This window comes from Emys orbicularis, chromosome 17 (assembly GCF_028017835.1).
Source record: "Emys orbicularis isolate rEmyOrb1 chromosome 17, rEmyOrb1.hap1, whole genome shotgun sequence".
Taxonomy (NCBI): Eukaryota; Metazoa; Chordata; order Testudines; family Emydidae; genus Emys; species Emys orbicularis.
In genome coordinates, this window is record NC_088699.1 from 2,656,114 (window position 1) to 2,680,079 (window position 23,966).

The window sequence follows — 23,966 nt, forward strand, 5'->3', positions numbered from 1 at the left end:
GGCGTGTACGTCACCACCCAGCCCCACACACGCAGCGTGCCCCGTTCTGCTGGTCCTAAGGAACACTGCAGCATGGCATTGGGGGACCCGGCAGCCTAGGAGTTAACAGGCCAGCTGCAGTGGGCAGCAATGACTGCAGTAATGCACCTGTTTCCCAGGGAAGGAACCAACTCCGCTCAGATGCCAGGAGATAGAAGCAGCTGGCACCCGGTTAGACCTGTTTGCAGGCAGGCAGTGTGCAGCCCTGGGGAGATCCCAGCTCACCATGGCCAGGATCCACGGGCACCAGGCTTAGGTGAAGAGACAGGGCTGGGGCTTTCAGAGCAATACCCACGCCTTCTCCATCCCCCACTCTCCACCAGTGCAAGAGGTGTGCACAGAGCTCAAGAAATACAGCGGGCCCCGGTAGCCCAGACAGGGAATCTGCTCGCAGTTCACGCCAGCATCACAAGGAAACATGCTTGGGTTGGCACAACAAACAGGCCAGAAAGGAGTGGTTAGCTGTAGTCCACACCAATACACCACGAGTGGGGAGGAGACTCTTCCTCGCGCTGGAGAGCAGACACCAGCCCTTCAGCTGGCACTAAGCCCCCCGAAGCCTCCGCTGCGGATTGCACCTTCCATTGAGAGCATGTCCTGTCCCCAGTCAATCTGAGGGGCTGCCCGAGAGGCTTGCCCTGCCCCTCGTCCGTTCAGCACACAAGCAGCTGCCTAGGTGGGGCGGGATGTTCCAGGGTGGTGGCCGGCAGCTCCCTACCCTCAGAGCAGCACAGCACTGGCGGCAGCGGGGCGAACTTCCCCTGCGCTCCCTGGCCTGCAGCCCCCACAGGCCTGACTGCGAGCCCAGAGGGACGGCTAAGCTCACACTCACAAACAGCAGCTGCTGAATCAGAACCACTGAGCCCAGCCACCTGCCTCCAGCGCCGATTCCTGCATGGGTGCTTCAGAGACAGGAGCACCCCGGTCATTGCACACTGCTGTTCACAGGGCGTGGGGCGGGATCCCTCCTGACCCCTGCAGTGGCGAACTGGGGCCCTGAAGCAGGAGGTTTGACCACCTCTATCCTTAGCCCGGTAGTTGAAAAGCTCCAAGTATTGTTAATGCTCACAGCAGGGCATGAAAGCCTCCCCCACAGCACATGTGCAGCTTTCGCTTATCGGCAGACGCTCCCTTCTCAGAACAGGCTAACAAGGAGCTGCAAGGCCAAGTGCCCCTGTGCCCAGGGAGGGTGAGGGACTTGGCACAGCCTCTGGGCTCCAGAAATGGACAGGAACAGACATCAGGTAAAGGCTAGCACCCGCTGCCGAATGGGGTGCTCCAGCCCCTGCAAGGCACCGGGCCAGCACTGGGGTTTAAGGCACTGCCAGGCATTTCCCTCCAGTGTTTATGGGAAAGAGCTCTGTGTTGCAGGTTTGTCCTTGAGAACCAGGCACTTCCCTGCCACGGCGTCCGTCCCAGGAGAGCCACGTGTGCTGCGAAGGGGAGAGGGAGGCACAGGAGGCATGTAAGTGGCTCAGTGCCCCTGGGGCTGCGGAAGGGAACAAGCAAGCCCCGCCCCCGGCCAGAGTCACAAGGAGGGGCAGAGAGGGGCAACAGGCAGACACAGACAGGAGGAAAGGCACTTTGATAGCACAGTGAGGGGCCCTGGAGAATGAGGGGGACAGGAGAGGAGTGAGGGCAGAGTGATGGTGGAGATCGCAGGAGCCGGGGGGAGGGAGGCTGAAGAGTCTCCAGAGAGCTACCAACAGCCCCCATCCCAGAGCTCCTCCCTCCACAAGAGCCAGGCTCCCCACTCAGGTCCTTGCCCTCACAACTTCCTCTCCCTCCAGCTGAGATCTCTTCCTGCTGCTAAGAAGTCCGGGCAGGGCACCCTCAAGGCATTCCAGGTCGCAGGCAGAGGGACAAGCACCCCGAGAGGCTGCATTCCAGACCCCCAGGACTCGAGACAATGTGCGCGCAGATTCCTGCTCAGCCCCCAGGGATGGACAGAGGGAGCCAAATCACTCAGCAGCAAAGGCAATTCCCAAGCGTTTGGGGTGTCCTGGAAAGCAGGACTTGGGGGACAGGGGGCAGCGGTTGGGGAGCAGCATGCAGAAATTCAGGAAGCTCTCTGCCTGGCTCCCTCAGCCAGCCACGGCTCAAGGGAAATGCAAGAGGAAGCGGTTCCTTCCTTGGGCATCATCATTAGCACTTCCTACCAGGCCAGCCCGGCAATTCTTCAACTGCAATACAAGCAATTCCCTCTCTTCCCCCCCAGCACATGTGTGCAGCCACCAGCTGCCCCTGGGTAGGCCTGGACACCAATGCACGTAAGCATGCCAGCCAGCTATCCAAGCCTGCAAGGAAGTTATTGCATCAGACATTTTCTCAGCATAGCCAAATCCCCTGGGAAGGTCTGGCCAGTCACTGGGCTGGAAGTACTCGCTGGACCAAGCTCCAGCAGAGCTGCGATGGAAGGAAACAAGCCAGGCTCAAGCTGTGTGCAGGGTCTTGTCCTGGAGTTCAGTGCACTGTGGGAAGACAAGGCCAATGTTCGGAGCTGTGCAGTTCCAAGATTTCATCAGCCCTATGAGGACACTGGCCTGTTTTGCCCCACCCTTGGCTGCTGCTCTCCTTAGAGAATGAGACATTTTGCTACAGCAGTGAAGGGTGGAGACACAGTCCATGCGGCAGTGTGAAGCACCAGGACTGGAGAATACCCTAGTACATTTCTGAGGGTCTTTGGCAAAGATTCATCGTCTGAGTGACACCAAATTCCCTTAAGGAGGAAGAAAGGGTTTGTGGCCCCAGCTCAGAGGACATCTGACTGCCATTGGCGCACAGGGCCCTGGGATCGGCTTGACTGCTGCAGTTCATCCCCACAACTCTTCCCTTGCCAAGGTCTTTAGATCATTTACCATCCAATGACGCTGGCCATAACATTCCCACAGCTTGTGGCCCAAGAGTTCAGGACATTTCATATTCTCCTGACTGGCTCAGGATTTCTCTCTGCAGCTGGTTGGCTGCTGACCAGAAACCCCAAGGGACAAATTACGGGTAACCACAGTCGACTGTGGAGGAGAATACCCTGAAACCAGCCCTCTGCCATTTGCTGACCAATATTAACACTAGGATTTGCCAGAGCCTTCCAAAGGGCCTCCTTTGCCCGTACTCTGCTCAGCAGGAGAGTTTGTTCTAAGCTGGTGAGAAAGGCGCCCTCCTCGACCTGTGTGCAACAGGGCCTGGCCCCAAGCAATGGGACAATGCCCAAATCTGGGGCTCCTGGCTACAAACATTCCCTCCCATGTCCTCTTCCTCTTCACTGGGACCAGCATGCCAGGTGGTAGGGCAGTGAAGGCTGGGCTCTGGCCTAGGCAGAGAGAAACATGACCCAGCCCCAGATCTGAACTCCCCTGAGCTCTGGGGAAGGTCACAGCCAGAAGCCCAGCAGGCCTCACAGAGCTGTTAGGGCTCCCTACTCCTAGCCCCCCAGACCTTCGCGAGGAAGGCATCTCTCACACCTACCCCCAGGCAGTGACCTGGAATAAGCCAGGTCCACACCTCCTTGGCTGGAGGGAGAGTGACCACGACATGGGCAGGTGGTGGTGGAAATCTAGGACAGTGCAGGAGAAGTTTCCCAGAGCGGAAAGGGCTGGGAGGACACATGTTGAGATGAGTTATTAGCAGAAAGATCAAGGCCATTTCGCGTCCATTGGGGAGCCCTAGGCTAGCCAGGATACGGTCAATGCACAGGAATTTTTGCACATAAACATTTCCATGTCCCAGCCGGTGGCTATACCTCCCTCTGCCAAGGGGAGGAGAAAGACCAGAACTGAGCAGCCACAGAGCAGGGCTCTCCAAATCCTACAGCCCACAGAGCGTGGGGCAGCAGACTCACAAGGCCTGAACGCTGGAAAGTGATGCACGGCTCAGGAATGTGGGGGCGGCTGCAGCCAGGAGGTGCCTAGGGCGATGGGAGCCGGGGCAGGGAGACTGAGCAGAGTCTGGTGTGCCAATCCCATCTGCACGGATGACACTGGTGACTCTGCCGGGGTTGCAGGCCATGAGCCCTGATCTCCCACTGGAATACGGGAGACTGGAAGTGGGGCTATCCTCCCCTTGCTCAGTCACTGGGGAATCCCACCAGCTATTGCAGGGAGACAGTTCTCCCCCTCTGCAGCGAGCAGAACAGTTCTCAGACAATGACTGCCCAGCCCAAAGAGGGGGAGTTCTCTTGCCGGGGGGTCTCTGCCACACAACACCACAGCCTGCTCTGGGCAGCTCAACGGGCCCGTGGCCAGGCTGACAGAAAGCAGGAAGTTTTCCGGATGACAGCTGCTGGGACACGCTGTTTTTCAGAGGATTAGCTTGGAGGCCAATGGTGCTGACAACAGCTCTCTAGCCCCCACAGCAGGACCCCCGGCCCAACTCCAGATGCACACTACCTTCCCCTGCCATGTTCCACCAAGGCTTCCCACGCAGCCGGGCTGACTCCCAGGTGCAGGGGAGGGGCTGGGGAGGAGGTTTGCTCTGCAATTTAAGGATTCCTCCACTGATCACCCAGCGTCTCCAGGGCCGTACAGCACCGACGAGGGCAGGAAGAGGCTCCGGGAAAGCGGCCCTGGGGGTCCCTCATCAGATGGGACTGACCTATTGGAGCAGGATCAAGCTGCCACCTGAACTCTGCACTGCAGAACCAGAGCCCCAGGGAGTCCCCCACGGGATCCATCCCCCTCACTCGGGTCTCGGGGCCCTGCACAGGGCCAAATCCACAGCAATCCCACACAAAGCGTCCTCTCTCCCCATTAAAGCGTTCTGTTCCTTCACACTCCGGGGCGGGGATGGCAGAAGGCAGCTGGCACGGTGCGGTCAGGGGTGACGTGGGTCTCAGCCTGTAGCATTTGGACTCACCCTTGTGCCACACTCCCTTAGGGCAATTCCCTCCATTCTTTGTAAACAGGGGCAGCCCTGGGGCCCCTGCTACCTTGGTGCAGCTAACTGTGCCTGGCCCTGCATGACAGATTCAGCTGCACCCCGACACGGGCTTCGACCCACTAGGGACACAGCACAGCGCAGGGCCAGCGAAGCGCTGGCCGGATCAATCGCCTCCCCCGCAGGCACGGCAGAGACACGCTTCCATGCCGGGGCGGGCGTCAGGCAGATGGAGCTCCACATCCAGTGTCCTTGCTACAAAGACAAGGCAATTCATTCCCAAGAGCAAGTCAGCGGGCTGCAGATGCTGCAGCAGAAGCTGCAAACGCCAGGGCAGCGGAATCACTCTCTCCTCAACACGAGGCACCACACATTGGTTCCTGACTCTGCCGTGCTGCCACAGCACCTCCCGCTGCCCCGACAGAGTGGGGACGCGGGGGAACGAATCCCACACAGATGGAGTGCCGCAAGGGTAGGAGCAACCCTCACTGCTGTGGGGACGCTGGAGCAGCAGAGGGGGCTGGCAGGGACTAAGGGACGCCTGCAAGGTTTAGCTGGAGGGCAGCTGGGAAGAAGACAGGTACAATGGTAAGAGTGCCGGAGCGCAGCAGAGCAGGGGGACAGTCTGGGGAAGAGAGAAACCAAGCGGGACAGGGCAGCCACGTTCCCGGCTGTGACGCGAAGAGAGCTGCAGCGGGACAGGGAGGCTGTTACCTCCTCCCAGGCACTGTACAGGAGCCCAGCACACACACCACTCAATCCTTTGGCACCTCTCCTCTCCGCCAGGGCTCAGAAGGCCGACAGCCCAGCCTGCCCACGCAGAGGGTTGCCAGGAAGCAGAGAATGGCTCTGACCCGGCCGGGCGTCGGGGCACGCTGGGAACAAGCAGAGGGCTGCAAAGAGACTGGATCCCCCCGCCCCCCCCCCCCAGTTCTGTGCTCCGGAATGCCACTCTCAGCAGATCAGCCTCTCCCTTGGGCCCCTGGCTGCTCACAACCAGGATTTCTGCTCCACCAGCAGATTCCTCTCATTCCTCCTCAGAGCCTTTCGGAGCAACTGCAGCAGAGACCACCCTAGCCCAGCAGCTGGAGACAGCTCCCCACCCTTCCTCAGCACCACCCTGCCACCCCTCGCCCCAAAGCCCCCAGCCCAGTGGGCTGCAGCCCTGACCTCAGCCCCACCAACGCCCAAGGCCTATCACAAGTCTATTCACTCCTGGGTGGGACGTAGGAGCACACAGGAGCCACGGTCTAGGCAGGGAACTGGGGCTTTGGAGTGGCTCTGTTCCACTAGGGAGCTGGAGCACACAGAGCTTACTGGGAGGCAGCTGGCGCTGCAGGGACAGCCAGAAGCAGGCTAGGGAACTGGCCCAATCACATTGGGAATGAGTCACTGGCCTATAGGATATCATTGCCACAGAGCCCTGAATGGCATGGACCACTCCATCCCACCAGCCTGCTCCCTTTCATGGGGCGGGGGGATCCACAGCCCATCGCAGACCCTCTCAGAAGCTATGAGAACCATTTGCCTAAGGGAGGCCGTGACTTACCCCATGGCTTGGGACACTTCCAGCTAGGCAGGGAGGGACAATCCTGCCCTGGAGGGACAGAGCAGGGCTTTCCCCTCTCCTCTGGAGACCCACTTTCAGTCCTGCTCAGTTATCACCAGGACGAGGCCCCTCCTCCCATCACTCCTCACCTGCTGCTCCTAAAACATACCAGAGCAGCCACTCCACCACCTGCCCCTTCCTTCGCTGCCATCTCCAGCAAGGTTCCCCTGCCCTACACCCAGCAACGTGGGATCCAGGCAGCTCGAATGGTGGCTGAACAGGGAGAGAAATTACAAACTTTCCTTGGAGAAATACGAAAAAACCCCAAAAGTGTCTCCAGGCTAATTGGAGCCAGGGAAAAATCCAGAGTATTTCCTGCGTCTCCTGCACCCTCTATTTCAATAGAGCAACACAGGCCAAGCCAAGGGCTACAAGTGGGGTCTGCAGCAAGCACTGTAATCAGAGAAAGCCCCCTTCCCCCAGCCCTTCCTTTAGCTCCTAACTGCCTCGGCTCTGGGGTTGTGCGTTCAACAAGCCACATCAGACCAGACATTCCCTGCCTAATGCTGAGAGGTGGTCCCCGTGGGCAGCGCTTGGCACCAGGAAGACAGGGAAGTCAGTGGGCTCTCAAGGAGAGAGTACCTGAGCCACAACTTGGCACCTTTGGCCAGCTATGCACAGCCAGACTCTACAGGGATACGTTTCACAGTGCAGAGACAGGAAATCTCAGCAGTGCACCCCAAGAAGGTAGGAAGAGAGGGACTCCCAGAAATCTTCCTCTGGAGTGGGAGACGGCTGATCTGACCTCTGAGCAGAGCACAAGCACCATGTGCACATCTGCTGGTGCAGCGAGAGATGACTCCAGAGATAGCGATGTGTGGGGGCACTCAGGGCTCTGCTGGCGCAAACACTGAATATTTGTGGTCTCTCTGAAGTGCTGTAGTGCTCTGGGGCGTCTCTGGGATATTTCTGCCCCTGCCAGAAGAGAACTGTGCATACCTGCTACTTACCAGAAGAATTTAAATGGTAAATAAACAAATACAAACTTGGAGCAGAGCCAGCCTGGCAGAAGAGGCCAGGGGTGAACTTTGGGCGTGAGGGGCTCTCTGCTCAGGGGCCCTGGTGCATTGCATTACAGCACCCAAAAGGGCATCTCCAGCAACGGCGCTGCACATTCCTCCCAGCGACGCAGACATATGCCCTGCTCTGCCGCCAGTCACTCTGATTTCAGCTGCTCTCGTTAGCACTGTAAACACGGCTGCCTCGGAAGTCAGGCTGACAAATCAACCTAGCACAAAGGGTTTGAGACAAATCTAGAAAGCAGCCCTAGACCTGCCAATCACTCACTGCACCATCCACATGACACAGACGGGATGGAGGACAAGGGGACAGTGCAGCTGGGCCCCTCTAGTCACAGGTCAGCAGCGACGGGAAGTTGTTCCCCATGGTGGCTGTTCAACGTGTGGGTTCTCAGTCCGGTTCCCAAGAGAAACATCACAAGATACCAGTCTCGGCACTAACTAGCCTCCCTGCTGGAAGCCTCCACTGAAAAGGCAGCGAATGAATGGGCCCCAGAGACTGAACTGGGAGGTGTTGCCAATACAGAGAAGGACCAGGATATCATACAGGAAGATCTGGATGACCTTGTAAACTGGAGTAATAGTAATAGGATGAAATTTAATAGTGAAAAGTGCAAGGTCATGCATTTAGGGATTAATAACAAGAATTTTTGTTATAAGCTGGGGACTCATCAGTTGGAAGTAACAGAGGAGGAGAAGGACCTCGGAGTATTGGTTGATCACAGGATGACTATGAGCTGCCAATGTGATATGGCCGTGAAAAAAGCATCAGGCGAGGTATTTCCAGTAGAGATAAGGAGGTGTTAGTACCGTTATACAAGGCACTGGTGAGACCTCATCTGGAATACTGTGTGCAGTTCTGGTCTCCCATGTTTAAGAAGGATGAATTCAAACTGGAACAGGTACAGAGAAGGGCTACGAGGATGATCCAAGGAATGGAAAACCTGTCTTATGAAAGGAGACTCAAAGAGCTTGGCTTGTTTAGCCTAACCAAAAGAAGGCTGAGGGGGGATATGATTGCTCTCTATAAATATATCAGAGGGATAAATACCAGGGAGGGAGAGGAATTATTTAAGCTCGATACCAACGTGGACACAAGAACAAATGGATATAAACTGGCCATCAGGAAGTTTAGACTTGAAATTGGACGAAGGTTTCTAACCATCAGAGGCGTGAAGCTCTGGAGCAGCCTTCCAAGGGGAGCAGTGGAGGCAAACCACAAGCATCTGAGGGAACAATTGTTCGGGTCTGTAAAATATTCTCTCTTCCAACGTTGCTCCTGCCCTGCTGTCACTTCCCAGAAGAAACACAAGCCTTCCTACCAAAAGGAAGTGGGCTCCAGGTGAGGCTGGCCACACAGCCATGTGTGCTCAGAGAGTGCCCAGGATCAACGCTTACAGAGACCCTACGCAGCTCACCTCTCGGCCACCCCACAACTGACCAGCTGCTGCCACGAATGCCAGGCACCGCAACTTAACCAGCATTGTAAATGAGAGGCCTGAGAGGCCCATGGCATCTCGCTCCACACAGAGGCATGCTTCCCCACTGCAAAACGGGGAGGTTTCTAAAGCAATGGCCAAAATATGTAGATCATTTCCTGTTTCCAAAAAATGGATCATTTTTATTTAAATTAAGAACAGAAACATTCCTTGCAGCTTTGCGGGGCCTTGGGGAGAGCACGGGCCTCTCTGCAGCAGGTCTGCACCTTGAACGGCTCCGGCCGAGCAGTCAGACATGAGCGGTGCTCTGGGGTTTCTCCCCGGAGAGCGTCACAGAGCCGCCCCTGCCCCAGGAGGGACTGCAACAAGGCAGCAGCGTTTCACTGCAAACAGCCATTTCGTGACCAGGGCTGAACACGCTCAACTTCACCCTGATTTCACAAGAGCCACTCCGGAGGCGAAATCCTCGCCCCAGCACAGTGTCTTTCTCACAAGCAGCAAAGGCACCAGCTTTACTGGAGCAGGCCCCGAGTGCGAGAAGGTAATCCAGCCCCCCACCCCGATCGCGTCATTCCTGCAAGGTGTCATAGCTGCCCACACACTGAGTGCAGGCACAGCCCTCGTGCCCCAGGCAGGAACCCGTGAGCCAGTACTGCTTTGGGAGTCACCTGCTCTGTGCTCCCAATGACTTTGGCTTGCAGAGGATTATAACAGTCACAGCGCTGTCTACAGGGGGAGAGCTGCAACATCTTCTTTAGGCCCATGATGCCAGAAACTCCTGAGTACCCAGGTTTAAAGGCGCTCTTTACAGCAACTCCCCTCAAAAGCAGTTCTGCATGGCAAGGCTACATCCAGGCATGGCAAGTCCCACATGGAACCCCCCCCATCTACTTCCACCCTCCTGTGCAAGCGGGCAGGATGAGCAGGAGGGAGAGTGAGGGCGTGGGACACTGCTCACGTGGAGCAGAGCACAGCAGGCAGACAGTGAAGCTCTCAGCTCCCCCCTCTTCCTTTTTTGTCATTAAACTCAGCTATTCTGTACCCTAGCTATGGAAAGCCAACAATTAGCACAGGCTTGTACATATCCTCTCTCTTCTTACATAGCCCCTGTCGCCACAGCATGTGAGCATATCTATCCTTCCAGCACGCCCTGAGTAAGGGAGTGCTATTAACCCCACCTGGGGAACTGAGGCACAGAGAGGAAGGGACAGACTTGCCCAAGGTAACCTAGGGAGGAGGGGACTGAACCCAGGACTCCCAAGTCCCAGGCCAGCACCCTAACCCTGGACCATCCTGCCTCTCCTATTGAGCTAGTCTATGGGTAACCATACCGCTAACCCTTGCATGAGGGTCTCTGTGCCTTGTGAGCATAGTGAATGGATCGGGGTGCATGCTTTGGTAACTAAGTAGGCCGTAATTCTGACGGCTGCTCATTAGCGTCAGGTTTGCTCTGCAGAAGTGTTCAGCAGCCCCCGGAGCTCACTGCATGTTGATATTTCCACCGTTAGGGAACCCACTCCCTGTCTCACGCATGGCATCTTTCAGCTGTCCTGAGCTTTCATGTGCAGACTGTGTGTGTCACAGGGAAAGCGGCATCAACAAATAACCCTGCTGCTAACAAGCTGTCTCCCGAAGGATGGGACAATGCTCTGAGTGCTGACGACATTCTGTTACTGCGTGCACTCAGAAGAGCCCACAGAGCGAAGGAAATTTAGATTTGAAATTAGACAAAGGTTTCTAACCATCAGAGGCGTGAAGTTCTGGAACAGCCTTCCAAGGGGAGCAGTGGGGGCAAAAGACATATCTGGCTTCAAGACTAAGCTTGATACATTTATGGAGGGGATGGTATGATGGGATAGCCTAATTTTGGCAATTAATTGATCTTTGACTATTAGCAGTAAATATGCCCAATGGCCTGTGATGCAGTGTTAGATAGGGTGGGATCTGAGTTACTACAGAGAATTCTTTCCTGGGTGCCTGGCTGGTGACTCTTGCCCACATGCTCAGGGTTTAGCTGATCGCCATATTTGGGGTCGGGAAGGAATTTTCCTCCAGGGCAGATTGGCAGAGACCCTGGGGGGAGTGAGGGGGGTTTGCCTTCCTCTGCAGCGTGAGGCACGGGTCACTTGCTGGAGGATTCTCTGCACCTTGAAGTCTTTGCCACGATTTGAGGACTTCAATAGCTCGGACATAGGTTAGAGGTTTGATACATTCTGTGGCCTGCGTTGGGCAGGAGGTCAGACTAGACAATCATGATGGTCCCTTCTGACCTTGAAGTCTATGACTCTATGACAGTCTGTTTGCTTTGGCAGCCTATCTATTCCTGGGAGACCCTGCAGGCAGTCCTGAACAGCCGAGCACAGTTCAGAGCTGAACCCCGATGCCCATCTCACTGCGGGGCGTGGAGGAGAGCGGGGAATCCATCACTCCATCTGGGGAAACATTCTGAGCTGGTGGGGTGATGAGGAGGACGTAATCCCCTCTTCCAGGGCAAACCCCTGCCTCTGCTGTCCCCATTACAAGAAGCAGGGGGGGGAGAAGAGGTAATATCTTTCATTGTACCAGCTTCTGCTGGTGAGAGAGACAAGCTTTCAAGCTACACACAGAGCTCTTCTGCAGGGCTGGGAAATGTGCTCGGAGCATCTCAGCTAAATACAAGGTACAAATCGTTTAGCATAAGTAGTGACACTCTGGGTACATTTCCCAGCCCTGCAGAAGAGCTCGTACACCAGCAGAAGCAGGTCCAATGAGAGAGATTCCCTCACCCCTCTGTCTCTCTCTATCCTGGTACTGACAGGGCTACCACCCCCCCAGCACAAGAAGCAGGAATTGGGAATGGAGTCCCCCAAAGCACTTTCACACACTTGTGATTGCCATGGAAGCTAGGGCACAGCCGGATGCGGCAAGGAGCTCTGAAACTCCACCTCTCTCCTCCCACTTCCAGGCCCAGAGTATCAAACCCGCAGCATGCTCCCCTGCCACAGCCAGGGCTCCTTACACCACTAGTTCTCTCCAGTGCTCCGGGCAAAGCACCCTAACCCTAACCCCAGATACTCTCCCGTTGCTCCCCAGTTTCCACGTGGCATTGGCTCTCCCATTTAGAGGTCGAGAATTTCTTGGACATGCCTTCCAGCCCCTTAAGAGTGCAGAGCCGGGCCCCTGCTCCAGGAGTTCTCTGGTGAGACACTCCACGCTCCTGACGACTGGGTGCAATTGGGTGTCCAAGCAAATAGGTGCCGAGAGACCTTCGCTGCCCAAAGGACATCCATGGAGCTCTCCCAGAGTGAGCGGTCACCTTTGCCGTCTCGGCTTCCTCAGCCGAAGAACCCACGAGATCCATTCCAAGGGTTTATTCGGGGCACCAGCCATGGATTCCGAGCTCTCCTCTCTCAGGCGGGCAGGAAGAGATCCCAGCCCATTACAGGTCTGCTCAGACCCAGCCAACAAAGCCAGTTAAAAACAGCAGCTGTGACACTGTATTCTAGTGACTATTCATCAACGAACCTGCACAAAACAAGGGCTTCCGCCCTCTCCGGAGGCGGACACACATTCCGAACTACAAAGGGAATGAAAACCTCAGACCTAAGCTGCCTTCACTCTCAATAGAAACAGCAACAAAGAGTTATGAAAACACCAGAGTTAAGAACTGACCAGTCAACCATGCATCTAATCTGGAACCACAAGTATGCAATCAGGCAGCAGCAGAGACAAAAATTAAAGCAAATATAGTACAGTACTGTGCTAAACATAAATAAAGGGAAAGTTTACAAAAAAATTTGACAAGGAAAGAAACTTTCTGTGCTTGTTTCATTTAAATTATGATGGTTAAAAGCAGCATTTTCCTTCTGCATAGTAAAGGAAAATAGAAAGGAGCATAAACTCTGACAAATGAAGTGTACAAATATAATTAGGAAGGCCAAAAAAGAATTTGAAGAACAGCTAGCTAAAGACTAAAAAGTAATAGCAAAAAACATTTTTAAGTACATTAGAAGCCAGCTAAACAACCAGTGGGGCCACTGGACAATCGAGGTGCTAAAGGAGCACTCAAGGATGATAAGGCCACAGCAGAGAAACTAAATGAATTCTTTGCATCAGCCTTTGCGGATCAGGATGTGAGGGAGATTCCCAAACCTGAGCCATTCTTTTTAGGTGACAAATCTGAGGAACTGTCCCAGATCGAGGTGTCATTAGAGGAGGTTTTGGAACAAATTGATAAACTAAACAGTAATAAGTCACCAGGACCAGATGTATTCACCCAAGAGTTCTGAAGGAACTCAAATGTGAAATTGCAGAACTACTAACTGTAGTTTGTAACCTATCATTTAAATCAGCTTCTGTACCACATGACTGGAGGATAACTAATGTGATGCCAATTTTTAAAAAGGGCTCCAGAGGTGATCCCAACAATTACAGGCCAGTAAGCCTGACGTCAGTACCGGGCAAACTGTTTGAAACTATAGTCAAGAACAAAATTGTCAGACACATACATTAACATAATTTGTTGGGGAAGAGCCAACATGGTTTTTGTAAAGGGAAATCATGCCTCACCAATCTACTAGAATTCTTTGAGGGGGTCAACAAGCATGTGGACAAGGGGAATCCAGTGGATATAGTCTACTTAGACTTTCAGAAAGCCTTTGACAAGGTCCCTCACCAAAGGCTCTTAAGCAAAGTAAACTGTCATGGGATAAGAGGGAAGATCCTCACATGGATTGGAATGGAGAGAAGTAAATAGTGGTGTCCCCCAGGGGTCTGTACTGGGACCAGTCCTATTCAACATATTCATAAATGATCTGGGAAAAGGGGTAAACACTGAGGTGACAAAATTTGCAGATGATACGAAACTACTCAAGATAGCTAAGTCCCAGGCAGACTGCAAAGAGCTACAAAAGGATCTCACAAAACTGGGTGACTGGGCAACAAAATGGCAGATGAAATTCAATGTTGATAAATGCAAAGTAATGCACATTGGAAAACATCATCCCAATTATACATATAAAATGATGGGATCTAATTTAGCTGTTACCACTCAAGAAAGAGATCTTGGAGTCATTGTGGATAGTTCTCTGAAAACATCCACTCAATGTGCAGCGGCAGTCAAAAAAGTGAACAAAATGTTGGGAATCCTTAAGAAAGGGATAGATAATAAGACAGAAAATATCATATTGCCACTATATAAATCCATGTACGCCCACATCTTGAATACTAAATACAGATGTGGTTGCCCCATCTCAAAAAAGATATATTGGAATTGGAAAAGGTTCAGAAAAGGGCAATAAAAATTATTAGGGGTATGGAACGGCTGCCATAGGAGGAGAGATTAATAAGACTGGGACTTTTCAGCCTGGAAAAGAGATGACTAAGGAGAGATATGATAGAGGTCTATGAAATCATGACTGGTATGGAGAAAGCAAATAAGGAAGTGTTATTTACTCCTCATAACACGAGAACTAGGGGTCACCAAATGAAATTAATAGGCAGCAGGTTTAAAACAAACAAAAGGAAGTATTTCTTAACACAAAGCACAGTCAACCTGTGGAACTTCTTGCCAGAGGATGTTGTAAAGGCCAAGACTATAAGAAGGTTCAAAAAAGAACTAGATAAGTTCATGGAGGATAGGTCCATCAATGGCTATTAGCCAGGATGGGCAGGGATGGTATCCCTAGCCTCTGTTTGCCAGAAGCTGGGAATGAGCAACAGGATGAATCACTTGATGATTACCTGTTCTGTTTATTCTCTCTGGGGCACCTGGCACTGGCCACTGTCGGAAGACAGGATACTGGGCTAGATGGGCCTTTGGTCTGACCCAGTAGGGCCATTCTTATGTAAAGTTTCAAAGCTGTATTAAGTCAATGTTCAGTAGTTAACTTTTGAAAGACCAACCATAATGTTTTGTTCAGAGTTACCAATGTTGCAAGAGACTTCTGATCCGTGCACCTGCTCTCTCCTGGTTCCTCTACAGCTTTGGGTGGCTTCCCTGGGTTCAGGGTTACATTCAACTGGCTGGATGTTCAGTATGCACTTCACCTGACTGCAGCTCTGCCCTGCCATTTATAGCAGCAAGGGGCTTTGGGGTCCTGTGATATTCAAAGCGCTGTCTAAACCTACGTTCTTATTAACACTGGACTAAACCTCTGGCTGGGTCTCTCCCTCCCTTCACTGGCTGGAGGCGGAAGTCATTTCTGACCCCAAGGCACACCAGCCATGCGCTGGGCTAGCGGCAGCTGAAACGTTAACAGTGTAACCGCACTGCCTAGGAACAAACATCCTGACAGCAAACCAGCAGCCCAGGAATTTGGTGACGCCTCCAAGTTATTTCACCCTTTCTTGGCACTGGTCACGGGGAAAGGGTTTCCCAAGACAGGAACAGGACATACTTCAGAGACTAGCGATGCCAACAATGGGCTGTTATCCCTCGAGGGTCACTGCCCAATCAGCAGAGCAGTGCGCCACATACATGATCCAACCAGCCAGCTAGATCTCTGGCAGCTCGAGGGCCAAAGGAAAGCACATGAGATGCAGGTATGTCAAAGAGGCAGCACAAGCCAGTAGCACCAGGACTCCTGAGATCTGTTCCCAGCTTTGGTGCTGACTCGTTCTGCGACCTTGGGCAAGTCTGTGCCTCAGTTTCCCTGTCTGTACATCAGGATAACACCACAGCTTCCTCTGGAAAGCACTGTGTGATCTAGGGATGTGAAGTGCTGTAACGAGCTAAGTATTGACAACAGCTGAGGATTAAAAGGTCTCCATACACAATATACCCCAGTCTTTCAACTAGCTACACTCGGCCCACTAACCACTACACTACACTACAGTTCACACATGAGATCCTCCTCCTGCTGTCATGGAGTCAATACCACACAGAGATGGCCAGGGTCATGGACTAACAGTTTTCTTTCCCACACAGGGCAGGTTCCCCAAGGACACATCTCAGTTCTCTGTTCAGTCAAAGTCAAGAGACGGTCCTTAGCTGCGAAGACTGACACTGTGAAACAGTCTTGTGTCCTTCTGCTCAGTTCTACCCCATTCCTCCCACATCACTTGGAGACAACACTGGCTTGTTCTCTTCTCTTTCGCCAGCCCTCCGGGAAGTTGGATGGTGATGCTGTGTTCTCGCTGCTGTGTTACACTGTAGCCACGCTGGTGAGCAAGGGGTGCCGGCATTACTTGATTGTAAAGATAAATGCAGAAGGGAAACACATGGTTTGAAGAATTGGAAAGAACTGTTTCAGCTTTGCAAATACATAAGGAAAAAAGTCATTCAAATTTCAGGCCTGCCAAATCAAGAGGGTTCTTTATGGGCCTTTCCACACTGGACTTTTAACTTCATTTGAAAGCTTGACATTTGCACCTGGTTTTAGCTCAGTTCCAGTTCAACAGGCTGCAAACAGGGTTTGGGTGGGCAGCATAAACCAGACCAAACTGCTTAAAGCCATTGCCAAGGTGGGAACACACAACACTGCAGGGAACTACCCTCAGCTAGGCACTTACAGACAGGGAGAGATAACTCGGCAGCGGACCTCCTGGTCTCCAGCCTACCTTAAACAAGGATGCCCGTGGGAAAGGCAATCACACGGCAAGCAGATGCAAAGGGTCTCATCAAACCTTAGGTTTCACTGTATGTTACATTCTGAACTTACATTTTCAGCATCTGCTTTTTAACTTTTTATTGGAAAGCTACATCAAGATGCTCGTGCCATGTGAGCTCAGCTCTAGCGCTGGGCAATTTCTCTCAGCAACCACAAATCTCTACACATCTTTAGCAGGCTCGGGCCATGACTTGGAGCAAAAGGAAGTGGGAAGAAAGGTGTAACAGAGACAGCAAGCGCTTGACAGGGGCTCGCTTCCCACCCCCAACCTCTCCAAAGAGGAGATGGAGACATTGCGACACAGAAAGGTAATAGCTGTGATTCAGGGCTGGCTCTGGAGAATGACTAGAACCCAAACCGTCAGACACAAAGCCCTAATGCACTGGCCACTTACAGAGCTGCTGGAGGCGCTCGACAGACTCTATGCTCCCGTGGAAATCTCGGAGATCTCGTGGCTGCCACAGACCAGCCACTTTCCCCCTGCAGCAGGCGTTGTGCATTCAGATTCAGAATGCTCCACGACACAGACAAGGCACAGCAGCATACGGAAGAGCAGGGATTGCTCCTGCCAGCAATGAGTAGGTCAAATCTGCTCATCTACCCTACAAACCCCCCTCTGAGGACATCGCCAGCAAAGTGTCATCAGCACAGAAGGCAGCTATCCACAGCGCAGCAACCTGCTCCCCAAGACACACGCTACATCAGCATCACCACCCACCCTGACGTTGCCTCTTTCATAATCAAACATGCACCTCTGGCTACAATGATCTGAAAGATTCCAATCAGCTTTCTTATGATTTTGAGAAGAGGTCAACATACCGAGAGAGACAGCTGGGGGGCAGGGGAAAGATGTCCGCAACCATCAGAACTTTCCTGCAGCCTAAATATACAGGTGCCACGGGAGAGGAGGGAAAGGAAGCTAGACTCAAAGCATGGAGCCTTCACCAGCAGTCAGGGGAACTGCCGGCACGTGGGGGTACATGCTACTGGCTTCTCAACAACTGCAGCTCCAGCTGCTCTGACAGTACCTGAGTCTCTCTTTATTTTCCAATTCAGCATAACTCTAGCAAAATCAGTCTGAGTGCCTGGGCTGGTCTCCGCAGGCTGACCAGGAGGCTTCTGCAAGCATCACATTCAGCAAATACCTGCCAAACAACACAACTGCATCACAAAGTGCGCTACAGCACAACCAGCAAACACAAGCAATGAGGTCCAACCTCCATAGTCACTCGGGGTGGAATTCACCCCTCTGTGCACAGGGCCAGCACAACGCCTACGCTCCACAGGGCCTAGTTAGCCCTGCTCTGAGGCCTGAAGTAGGATCCGAGTAGTAGTTAGCCCTTGTGCTGACCCTCACTCCCTAAATTGGCCCATTGGGGCAGCCCACATAGGCTGTAGCTTCATGCACCAATTTCTGCAATGCCTCCTAGGCCCCAGGTGGAGGTGCTGCCTTAACTCAGAATCTCTTTGCTTGTATGTCAGCCATGAAGTACACTGTTAAAGCTCTCAGACAAAGCATAAATCCATCCACCTGAATGCCAGAGGGTCTGGCTGGATCCATCTGCTAAGTAAAGCTGTGTGTGTTAAACCAGGGCCTTGCTCCTTCCCATCTCTTCTTCTCTGCCTACTTGATCCTGCAGCGAAGGGATGGCATTTCATTCGTGTCCACTGCAGCAGGCTCTCTGGTCACAAATGTTATCTAAGGCTCTGCTGTAGGATGAAGCAGACGAAACCAAGCTGGGGGGTGGGGGCAAGTTCTAATTCAGAACACAAATATCTGCCAAGTAGTTGCACAGACCGTGCCTGGCCCAGCCAGCTGATACTTGCACGAATGTCCCACTGTGCTGACTCCGTGAGAAGGGCTGCCTGCAGTTAGTTTATCGCTTGTGGGAAGGAATATCTCCATTTTTTAAAAAGGGGGGAATGGAGGGGGGGGTTAGTTGGTTGTTAATTATTCCAGAGCTAAGTACCAAAAAGCGATGCTTACTGTAGGGCCTACCCAATCAAAGCAACAGGCGCTACAAGAGTGTACACAGTACATGCTCCCAGAGCTTTCCTGCTGCCATCTCTTACAAGGCCCAGGTTACACTGCTGACGCCTGTTCTCACTGAACTAAGGAGTGATTCTGAACAGATTTAGCTAAATTGGTGCAATTTTGTGTGTGGACATTCTGATTTAAACCTGGCTTATAATGGTTGCAAGCTAACTCACCACAACCAGTTTTAACCCAATAAAAGCATCTGCACCAGCGTAATTCCTCCTGATCAGTATGGATATAGACAAGCACAAATGACAGCAAGTGCAACCCTGGAGCCTTCCCGCCAGGTGACACCTGGGTCTCCGCCAGGGATGCCCATAAGCTGTCATTCTGCACTGAAGGTGCTGAGAAGCGCATGCATGGCCCAGAGACCGGCTGCCTTTCCTCCCCACTCTAACTCGGTACCAGGCAAACAGAGCCGTTTGGCTTTTACTTGGAGAGCTTCCTTGAACGCACTCTCCACTGAAAGAGACTTCTTAGATTTTGTCGGTTTCCATTATGCTGCACATTTCCTTAGGACTTCCTACTCGTTTCTGCACCATAAACATCTGGCAGGTCGTCTAGCAGCTGATCCTACACTGCTGACTGCATGCTTCACAATACGCATCCCTTTGGCAGAAGCCTGAAACAAGGCCAATCTTTGATTCTTTTAGACGTAAAGGGTATTCTTGTCCAGGCAGCTGGAGGTAAAATGCAAGTGCATCTCTCCGTGTCAGAGGTAGGCTTAACTCTTCAGGGGCCTCGCATTTTGGGGGGCTTTGTCCAAACTTAAAATGACCCTGTCAGAACGAGAGGCTCAGTTAGTCAACAAGCCAATGTAGAGTGTAGCTGGATGGCCACTGTACTAGCAAGCAGGATACGGGCCACCGAGCTGTTACATTACTGTCTACACAGCACCACAGTGCACTTGGCACTTCACAAACGACGCACTGCGATTTATAAACCACACTTGTCCCACCCCGTGGTATCCACACGGCACTACTTCAATAATCCCCCCTTGGGAGACACCTCCATATCCACAGCGCGGCTCAACGTGGCTACGGGAAAGCACCCTTTTTGCACGGCGGTACTATGGGGATGCCTCTGGCGGTGAGCAGCAAAGCTTATTTCCCTCTAGGATCGGACTGCTATATGCAGAAACATTCCCCACTGAAACTACAGGAGACGCATCTAGACATGGAGCCACCACACACACATATGGCTCACAGCTGCAGAACACAGACTCTGAGCCAGGCGCCTGACACTCCAAAACCTCGGCACCTGCCAAACGCTGCAGCAGCAGACACGCTTCGGTTTGCTGTGTATCTCCTCCAACCCGGCTTCTGGACACTCCTCAGAACCTCCCTGTCCCACTGGCCTCATTCCACTCCACTCCACTGCTCATCTGGGCAGAGCAAAGCCAGACCCTGGAAAGGGATTCTGCTGAGCAAAACCAGCCCTGCCCCACACTGCTAGCACCTTCCTGGGTTGTTGAACCCAACCCTCATTTAGCTTCCCACCAGGGATGCTGTTTGTTTTCTTTATACATGTCTCTCCCTGGGAACAATAAAAATAAACTAGTCAGCTTTGCTTTTGTTCAAGTCAGTTTCACACACAGGTTCTCGTGCCACAGCCCAGGCCCACAATGCCAACAAACTGGCAGGGGGAAGAGTTAAATCCAAACCAAGAACCCTGTTTTCATTACACTGCAAACTGGAAAATGCCAGGATTTGATTTAATTTATTTATTTTTACCAAAGCTACATGTTGGACTTAAACCACTAGATCATGTCCCTTTAAATAGCTTATCCTGTTTTCCAGGCTAATTACCCAGGAGGCTCTCTGCTCTCCCGGGTCACCATCAGCAGGAATTAGTGAACCAGCCACAGAGCACAGCCACTTTGGAAGCAGCACAGAATGTTGTGGCAAAATTAACCCTTTGCATGGTGGCATTTTCTATCAACCAAACAATAGGTTCCATCAACCATGCCATAAGCTTTTGCTCCTCTTTATTAGGGATGTAAAAGGTTAACTGGTAAGCAGTAGTCTTACCGGTTAACCCACCTTAACTGTTAACCCCGGGTCGGCCGGCGGGATCGGCCCCAGCCGCTTAATTGATTAACTGCTTAAACGACAGATTTTTAATCGTTTAAATGGTTAACTTTTTAGACAGTATTTACATGAGAGCCTGTCAGTATTTAGCAACAGAGGGTCCTGTGGCACCTTTAAGACTAACAGAACACGGCTACCCCTCTGATACTTGTCAGTATTTAGCATCTGGATTACCTGAACCACCAGAACAGCAAGTGAGCAATCTTTTCACTTTCTTTTAAACAGCAGCAACACATTTAGTTATCTGATATGTACAACAATCCACTCCCTTGTTCAAGGGATTCATAGGCATTACAGAGCTGGGCTTTCCAAGACCGCTTCCTGCAACACAAAGTGCTACTGGAGCCGTGCAGAGCTACCAGGAAAATGTACCGTTCTCCAGAACAAACAAAAAAAATCTATTGGCCCCCATTTCACGACCATGATTCTAGTGAAAAAACTAGGGATATTTTACTTGCCCATGAAAAAGTGAGCGTGCAAGAGGAATTTTGCATGGTTGTGCTAGAAGGACAACATTTTCTTAAGGGCATGTTTACACTAGAAAATCTCATTTCGGTTTACACCTGCCCTGGCAATGTCAAACATGGCTTAGCACTCAGTGTAGACAAGGACTGTCCTGCTGAAAGTCGTGTCAGCTGGTCGCAAACCACCTGAGGCGCAATGTTCAATATGACACATCTCTGCCCACACAATGAGTGAAACCTGGCTAGGGCCCTGGCAGGGAGCAAGAGCTAACAGCTGAAGCCAGGGCGGCTCTGCTCCCATCTGACCAGCACCTTATATCCTCACAGTCCTTCACACCACAGGCAAGGTATTTCCAAGGCCCCAACTCCAACATGTCATAACTCCCCAGGGGGAAGAAGAGAGTTCAAATAGGTCAAGAGACCCAGATCTCAGTTACTGCAATGGATCGAAGTCTGGGTCCTACTGGGCTATGGGAATGAAGAACAGTCTTTAACTGAGGGAACCTCTGACCACATTCTCCAGTTCCCCTCCCCTGACTCTCTGCATATGGAGCAGTGACAAGCACATCAGTGTATATGAGCTAAGGGACTACATGTTTCACCACAGAGAAATTGGGTACGAACTCTGTGGTTCTCTTTCCCCACAATGCACATACAGCTAAGTAGCTGGTTCACTTCACAGGCCTGAATCCGGCCCCAGGAGCAGTCCAGGATGTTACATTTATAATGCAGGCATAAGGTGCACCAAGAACAGGTGTCTATACAGGGATCTATCCCAGGGAGCCCAGGCAGACACTGCAGGCTGCTGTGATGACTTGCCAGGAGTCCAGGGCACCAAAGTCTGTATAACGCACAGCTGACCACAGAAGCTCTCTTCAATACGATAAAAAGAAATGCCTGCACGAGGTTCTAGCAGACACGCCAGGTCCAGAAGGCTCTCTCCCACCAATAGCTGCTCCCAGTTCTCTTTTCAAGGGGCACCCCCCAAACCTGTGAAGGGAGGCAGTGACTGGTCCAAACACACACATCCCCTCCCCAAAAATCTCCAGCAACACCAGGCGAAACCTTTTAAGCTGCTATTACTTTAAATTGCCACACCAGAGCCACGTCGGGGGCCACACGCTAATACCATCTCCCAGAATCCCCTGCTCCTCACTCCCTATTCCTTTCAGATGGGAAGAGCTTTGGGCACTGCCCCCTCCCTAGTCACACACAAGCCACACCAAACCAGTGCCCATGTGTGCTATCCCCCAACCTCAGAGCTGCCAGGGGAGCAGAGCTGGCTACCCCCAGGGCTGGTTAGCACTGAACAAACCAAAGAGACGGACGCATTTTAGCAACGGGCTACTCACATCGAAGGCCGCTCGGCGCAGCCCCTCGCTGCTCCTCAGCCAGCAGCGGCTCAGCTCGCTCAGCTCCAGGATGGGCTGCACTTTCAGCCGCACAGTCTCCCCTGACTGCCGGATCATCTCCACTATCTCGTCTCGAGATTTGTTCTCCACGTTCCGGCCGTTGATTTCCACCAGCCGGTCCCCCGGCACCAACCCCAGTGCCAGGTCCTTGGTGCCAGCACCTGGCTCCGCAAAGTGTACCACCCGCCTGTACACCTGCCCGTCAGGGGCCCGGTCCAGCATGGTCGTGCGACGCAGAGAGAACCCAAAGTCACCGGTGTTACGCCGCTGCAGCTCCAGCTCCCGGGGCACGGGGGGCTGGGGCGGCACCACCATGGGCAGCCTCAGCTCAGCAGGAAACCTCTTGCTGACCACCTCGGGCACCCTGGCTCGCAGCGCCGATGATGAGGGGGCCCTCAGGTGGCCCATGGGTGCTCCCTGCTTGCTGAGCTGAGTCTCCAACATGCGCACCTCCACCTGCGGGGAAGGGGCTGCAGAGTGCTCGGAGGGTGTGGAGGTCTCCGAGGCACTCTCGTCCCGGCTCTTCTGGGAGAAGGAGAACCTCTTGACAATCATTTGGGAGTTCTGCTTGGCCAGGGAGCCGAACTTGGCCGCCCGCTGCAGGACCGACCCTTTGAAGTTGGTGTCGTCCACCTTGAGGTCATCGCTGGAGCTGGCTGTGCTGAGATGGCCCGAGTCCAGGATCACGCTGCCCCGGTTGCTGTCTGAGTCAATGTCAGTGAGGTGCAGGTCTGAGCCACTGGCCACCTTGATGGGAATGGGGTTGGAGATCTCCAGCCGGGACTTGGACTCTCTCTTGGAGGTGCGGCTGAGGTTGAAGAAGCCCCTGCGCAGGCTCATCTCCTCCAGGCTCTTGAGCTCGGCTGCCGACATCCGCTCCTTTTTCTCCTTCTTTTCCTTCTTGTCCTTCCTCGACCCATCTTTGTCTTTGTCCTTTTTCTTCAAGTTAAACATGTTGGAAGGGCTCGCGGGAGGCACCCGCGCTCCAAAGGGCAGGAGGCCGCTGAGAGTTAGCGGCAGCCGCTCTACAGCTCTGGATCCTGCTGCCTTTCTGCTGGGTCTGCTGCTGCACAGGCAAAGAACAAAAACAAAGCATCTTGTTAGCCAGAGGAGCTCACACAACTGGCACCTCCCAATTGGGCCTATGGCCCAGCCCCCTAAACCCAGACTCTGCTGCTCTCTGGCTCGCACTGCCCACTCCCCGCCAGGGCACATACCAGGCTATCGAGCCCGCAGCTTCTCTGATGGCAACAGGAGCTGCACACATGGGGCGAGGGCACAGGGCAGCCCACCTTTTCCTGTTGCGTTTGAGATAGCCGCATCGGGGAAAGCCGAAGGTCTAGGGATGGGATTCCAAACATCTCAATCCTAGGAGGCTGGTTCCCAGCTCAGCCT

At 53.0% G+C, this 23,966-nt stretch overlaps 1 protein-coding gene across 1 annotated transcript in view; it reads right to left on the reverse strand.

The window, feature by feature from the left end:
* Nucleotides 1-23,617, reverse strand: part of MYO18A (myosin XVIIIA) — a 107,674-nt gene extending 84,057 nt beyond the window's left edge. The window contains exon 1 of the mRNA XM_065418129.1: nt 22,512-23,617. Within this exon, the coding sequence (XP_065274201.1) occupies nt 22,512-23,525 (1,014 nt within the window). The 5' untranslated portion in view covers nt 23,526-23,617. The remainder of the gene's footprint in view (nt 1-22,511) is intronic.
* Between the last annotated feature and the right edge of the window lie 349 nt (nt 23,618-23,966).